The sequence below is a fragment of the Lupinus angustifolius genome, chromosome LG17, assembly GCF_001865875.1.
Source record: "Lupinus angustifolius cultivar Tanjil chromosome LG17, LupAngTanjil_v1.0, whole genome shotgun sequence".
NCBI classification, from domain to species: domain Eukaryota; kingdom Viridiplantae; phylum Streptophyta; class Magnoliopsida; order Fabales; family Fabaceae; genus Lupinus; species Lupinus angustifolius.
In genome coordinates this window covers 12195093-12202013 of record NC_032025.1, presented here as the reverse complement: position 1 = coordinate 12202013, position 6921 = coordinate 12195093, and the positions used below count along the sequence as shown (strand labels likewise).

Here is a 6921-nt window from a genome sequence, read left to right as displayed (position 1 = left end):
CTTGAGGAATTGCTTAGGTGGGAGGTTCAGTGAGGGTCTGGTCTTATAAACTGCATGACCAGGATAGTTCTACATGCAAACTAAGCGGTCTTTGACACCCCTTGTGCATTTCATGATCGGTAGAGATGATTCCTGAAACGGGTTAGGCTTACCATGTAAGCACTTCTGATATAAGTACTGGAAAACAAAATATATTGTTACTTGTCGTTGTTAAGGAAATATGTACTCCCGGTTGCTTTCCCACTAGGGTCTTGACCTTCAAGTATTTGGTGGTGATTGATTGGTTGAATTGCATGAGCATAACATGAGAGATCACTTAATGGTGGTTTATACATCTTAATAAAAAAGACACAAACATCATTCATCATTGCGTATATTTGTTATGAGTAGAGATAATAATTATTGTGTATAGTATCTAATTATGACATTGTAATTGTTTGTGTCGCTCTAATGTTATAATTCTTTATAAATTCACATCGTCACTATTGCATGATTTAATGTCTTACTCCCTCTATGTCTTTTGTTTGTTCATATGTATAAATGAATTGTAGGTAGAGATGGGTAGCTTGTCGAAGATTTAAAGTAGTATAGTTTATCCATGACTCATGAAGTACCATTATGCTATGTTAGGATTAAATGTTGATACCTCGATATTTTCTTGGTACCTTAACATTTTGTTGGTTTTATTTTGGAAAAGACGTTGTTTAATATGATCATGGGAGATAAGGTCTACTATACTAATGGACTCTACTTATTACACATTTTATGAGAATTAGAAATCATTATAAAATGTCTTTGAAAGTTTTCCTTTATCTTAAACCTTATTTTGTAAAACTTTGCTTCAAATCATTTATTTTTCTATAAGCAAATTAGGGTGTTACACACACAACCTTAATCACTTTGTTGACTAGAATCAAGCATGGGCCCAAATATATATGAATTTATTTGAGTGGATATTTTTCTGCATATGGCATTCTCTTTTGATTTTTGCTTATACATACTCCACTAATCTTTATTATAAGGTGTCTTAAACAATATTACATATATTAAGGACGGGATTACTTTTCTTGCTTTAAAATAATTATAACATTACAGCATTATCATCTTAACTTTTCTTGAGAATTTTACTAACATATTGTTTCTCATTAATGAACAAAGGAAAAAACAATAAATATTGTATAGAAAATATAAACTGTCTTATAAAAAGTACCAAAGACATCTTTTAAAATATCACTTGTAAATAAGATGAGAGGGGTAAAAAAATTAGATTAATAACTATAGTTTAACTTCTAAAATGATATTTATTTTTAGTTGTTATTCGTATTCTTGATAGTTTGAACGTAAGAAATTTATAAAAGAGGCAGATTTATGTTGCAATTGTCTTTGAGAAATTAGAATTAGAGAAGTTGAAGCTTGTTCGAATCACCCATCAAAATTTGACTTTTGCTTTGGGATGAATGACTTCTGCAGAGGACATAGGCGACGTTTATCGTGGATGGGGTTTGGGCTGAAGTTTCATTTGTCAGCTTCAATTATGACTTAGGAATGTTATGACTATGGGTTTTTGTGTATTGTAGTGTTGGGTGTGGGAGTGGAGGCTGTCGGGAATTATAGTTAGTGGAATGGCAGGTTTGGTAGTACAATTTGTTGGTGTATGCTGTAGAGTTAATCGTATTTCTTTTACTTGCACGACCCATTTTGCTTATTAAATTAGTTTTTGTTAGAGTGAATTACATTTTCACACTCTAAATTTACTGAAATTATATGAATCTTTCATTTTTTAATCATACACAAACCTCCTAATTTATATATATATTTTACACACATTGTTCTTAGAGAGGAGATAAGTATAATCTTTTAAATAAAAAAATGATAAATGTAATTAAGATAATCAAAATATGATATAATATGTCAAATCTCATATTATACGAGTCAATATATCTTCATTATTTTTTTGTTACAATATAGGTAAGAGTTATTTAAATAAGATCACTTTAGAACTATTAATGCATTTTATAACGAATCAAAAATAATGAAAAGATTTTGACTTTTATACTATTTGAATTTATTTCTACAATATATCATATTTTGTTTAACTTAATATATTTATCACTTACTTTTGTTTAAAAAATCACACTTGCCGAGCCCATGCAAAAGGTTTGGTTAAGATATACCAAATAATATACAAATGGTTCTCGTATAGAGATAATTAGTATAACATATGTATATAAATATGAGTCATTTGTATATGTACAAAAAGGAGATGAGTATTTTGTATAATTTCAATAAAGTTCATAGGTGTTATTATAATTTACTTTATTTATTATGTTAATTAATTTTAAATGTGATAAAGTTCATTGGATGATATGTTCATTATCATTAGGACTATGAGGTCCTATTTTTAATGATCATCCTTGAAGCATTTCTTATGGAGAATTATAGTAATAAGAACAATTATAATATATCAAGATAATATATACAAGATTGATGACCATATCTCACTAATCATATATATATGTGAAATTAGTCTTTATATAAATACACATAAGATTAGTAGTGTAATGGATTGACTAGCTATACGAATGTCATGTGAATCATTATTGGTGTCGTTGATAATGACGTATATAGTCAGTCATTCGAATTGTATGTTTTGAGACATTCAAACATTATCTTTAACTAGGTTATCATAAAGTTTGTACTTGAATATATGATATACCAGAGAAATGTGGTAATGGTTGGGCATATATATATAACATTTTAGTTTTACATATGTGACCTTCAATACATATCTGCTCACACGTTCTTATTTAGGAAAGAAATATTCCTACATGAGTTACGTATATGTGACCAAGTAATATTTTGGGATTTTCACAACAAGAGAGGGTGGAATTTAAACTGTGGTGAAAATCAAATCGAAAAAATAAATAAGACACTTCAAGTTTAGGGCTTGATGGAAAAAGTAGTTGTGAATTAACGAAACATATGAAAAGTAGAAAGCCCAAAAACACATAACATAAGCCCAGTTCATATTGTAGGTTTAATCACTCGCATAATAATAGGCTATATATACCGCTGAGAAATGTTCCACACTCTTCAAAACCCTAGCAGCCAGAGTAACACACACTTCTTCTCACGCATCCTCAGAGAAAGGGTTTCGATTCTGCAACAATGGTGAGTCAAATTCACAATTACAACAACGCAATTTATGATTAGTTTATGTGATTTTTTGTTGATTGAATTATTATTCCAGGCGGAAGTTGAGGTTGATGTAGCAGTAGCAGCAGGACAAGTACCAAAGAAGAGAACATTCAAGAAGTTCAGTTTCAGAGGAATTGATTTGGATGCACTTCTTGACCTGTCCACTGAGGATCTGGCTAAGCTTTTCAGTGCTCGTGCTCGCAGAAGGTTCAAGAGAGGTCTTACTAGGAAGCCTTTGGCTTTGATTAAGAAGCTTCGCAAGGCTGTAAGTTTTTTATTTCAATCTTCTATTTTGCTATCTGTTTTATTGTACATGTTAATATTTTTTGTTTAATGTAATGTGAATGGTTGTCGTGGACTGCATTAAAATGATGCTCTGAATTTATTATACCATCGATCTCTAAAATATGTTAGCCCATGGTAGAAGAAAAACGTGTGGAAATGTAGTACCAATGAAACCCTAGCCTGGTCTTAGAACGGGTGAAATCCGACCATATCTGGGCCTCATCATGATTTGGCCAAGCCAGATGAGTGGGGTAGGGTCGGGTTCTGCTCAATGTCGCCATGTTTGTTCTTTTTGGTCATTTTTATTTATAAAAAGGACCAATGCTGTTGTAGTTTTTAAATTTTGGTAGTGTAGAGTGAAGTTTATCTTCTGATTACTAAGGTGAATTTGCTCAGGGGTTCCTGAGCATTCACACTTATTATGCAATTTTATTGCAGTACAAGCACATGTGTGTACATTTTTACATTAATTGCTTTTTGTTTGTTTTGTTGTTTCTAATGGAAATCTAATGCAAGTGTTAGTTTTGTCTAAGATGTTATACATTTTGATTGGTTGTTGAACCCTGTGAGTTGCTTGAAAGTAGGATCCCCAAATTTGGCAGTCCAAGAGTTTTATAGAATTTTCTTAATGAAAAATGTGACTGAAAGATCCGACTGAGTTGAATTGGGTCCATGAATTAAATGAAATGTTATACATACCATGCCCTTATTGGAAATCAGTTACAGAAGGACCTTTTGTCCCTTTTCATTTACGGACTGTGGAGCACAATTTGATTTGTTTGAAGTTTGAATTGAATTATGATTATCTGTGTTGTGTAAGATATTAATTGATGAATTGATTGGTGTTTCTTATTGATTATAGAAAAGGGAGGCACCACAAGGTGAGAAGCCAGAGCCTGTCCGCACTCACCTCCGTAACATGATTATTGTGCCCGAGATGATTGGAAGCATCATTGGTGTATACAATGGCAAGACATTCAACCAGGTTGAGATCAAGCCTGAGATGATTGGCCATTACCTTGCCGAGTTCTCAATCTCATACAAGCCTGTTAAGCACGGTAGACCTGGTATTGGTGCTACCCACTCATCCAGGTTTATTCCTCTCAAATGAGACTGTTTTATGGAGGCTATATTTCTAGTTTGCACTTTTCTCAAGAAAACCCCATGTGTCAACCAGATTTTGCTTCTTATTATGCATTTTATTATTCTGTAGTGAACCTATGTTTTGATGCTTGGGTTTATGATGACTTAAATTAATTAGTATAAGCTGTTTGCTTCGGATTTCATGTTTTATTTATATATTCTGTTAACTTTTGCAACCTTCGTTTATTCATAATGGGAAGCTTTCTTTACATGTTGGCCAGTATTGGATAAACATACTATATTAGCAATTAGACTTGGTCTTGTGTTTTCAAGTATGTCAAATTTGAACGACCAACTAACTTCAGTATAAAACCATTCCAAGAATAACCATTCTCAGAATTTATTTTATTTCGAATCAGAAAATAGTATAGAGAATTTCAATGGCCCAGAGTAACAAAAACTTGTTTTAAGAGGGTCCTCTCAGTTTCCTCCGTAGAAAAGTTAGAGGATGAATATAACCGTGAATTTTTTTACATATTTAAATAATTTCCCAGTGTAAGACTTTCGTAGATTCAAATAATTTCCCAGTGTAAGACTTTCGTAGATTCAAATAATTTGACATTTAAAAAACTCATCTACACAACCACATAAACGCCCATGCTCAATATTCAAATTGGCAGTTTTAAACAAAAAATGCAATATTGTTTTCCAAACCAACATGGCTCTAGGGAAACCTCATCATACATTTCAACTACCAAATCAGCTATAAGTATATAATTCTTCTACCATTTATTTTGAAACATAATAGGAGCTTAGGGTTTGGACAGAAACAACCTGTACAACAACCTAAATAAGCAACCACCAACACTTGAACTCTGGAGTTGGGCTTGAATCCAGACTAATGAAACCTACGTGCCATTATGATTAAGGTTGAGAACTCAGATTCCAATGGTAATTGAGTGTAAGGGATAACAAAATTAAATAAGAATAAAACTTTGACACTGACAAAGTTTGAAATTAAAAAATAACATTGATGAATGCCTATAATTCATTCAACCAAAGCTTGTGTTTCATTAAAGGTCACATTGCAACCAAAGCTTATCCTTTATTAACAACAATCTCATGAATGGAATTGAGGAATAAGTGTGTAGAGTGGAGGAAGAAACTCAAAAATACAGTAGAAGATCATGATTGGAAAGAATACACAAGCATGCAAGGATTTTGACTAAGTATTGATGATGAACAAAAGGAGAATTTTGAGAGGAATAATAATGGGGTTGAACTAGCTGGAAGTGAAGTAAAACGACGAGCTGAATCCAGCTCTTGGACAGCCTTATATAATAGTGGTGCTGGTTTCGGTCAATCTAACAATTAGGGGACAAATTTCTCATTAAGTAGGAAGCTTATGACACATACTAGTACTAACTCCATGCAATATAGTTGGTTTGATCATCTTAAATACATCTATAACCATGGGATCATCTTAAAAGTCATTTTTCATTGAGAAATAAAATAATATAAAATTTATGTATTATCATTATAAAGTTTTATACACAATTATCTATCATTTATTATTACTTATGTTTAAGATGCAATAACAATGTAAAATATTCTTTCAGTGTCCATATGCTTTTTTATCTTATCGGATTACCATGATCACTAAAAGATGTTAGGATTTGTTTATTAAAATTGAAAAAAATATATATAATTTTAAAAGTGAAGGTATAGAGTTAATAAAAGAGAAAAAATAAATTCACTAGTATGAGTTTTATATACTATTACTGCATCATCTACCATTCATATTTTAATATTATTGATTCTCCAAAAAAACAATATAAATGAATGATAAATAATATATCAAATGTGTATAAATATTTACACTAATTGTGCATTAAAATTCCACTCTTAGTTTCTTTCTTTGGTTGCACAGAAGAGAGAGAGTAAAAAGAGAGAGAAAAATGAGAAATAGAATGAATTCTAGTGTTGTTTGATTATATAAAAAAATGATTTTATCTTCCATACTCTTCCCCTAATAAGAATATGTTTTTTCAAATTGTCACAAGTCATGTCCTGAATTAGTGGAAACATATCATATCAATTAAAAAAATTAAACATTTTTTATTTTTCTTTATTGCTTCAATAATTCGAGACATGATTTGGGACATAATTATGGATAATAAATCTTCATTCTTCTTCCCCTTTCATTTTCTCCTCACTTCGAAAGAGAGATAAATTTCTTGGTCTCTACTCCATTTTCACTCACTCTCCTTAAACTAGGAGTGAGTATGATCGACTCTACCCGTTCAACTGATATGAGTCGATCACGATTGAGCCCGAATATGGTAAGATCTTATC

General features: G+C 31.4%; 1 protein-coding gene across 1 annotated transcript; it reads left to right on the top strand.

Annotated features, from left to right (window-relative positions):
• LOC109331899 (40S ribosomal protein S15-1-like) lies at positions 3055-4771 on the top strand. The gene is made up of 3 exons (XM_019566679.1): positions 3055-3171; positions 3251-3463; positions 4346-4771. The coding sequence occupies exons 1-3, from the start codon at positions 3169-3171 to the stop codon at positions 4592-4594; spliced, it is 465 nt and encodes a 154-aa protein (XP_019422224.1). The 5' UTR covers positions 3055-3168; the 3' UTR covers positions 4595-4771.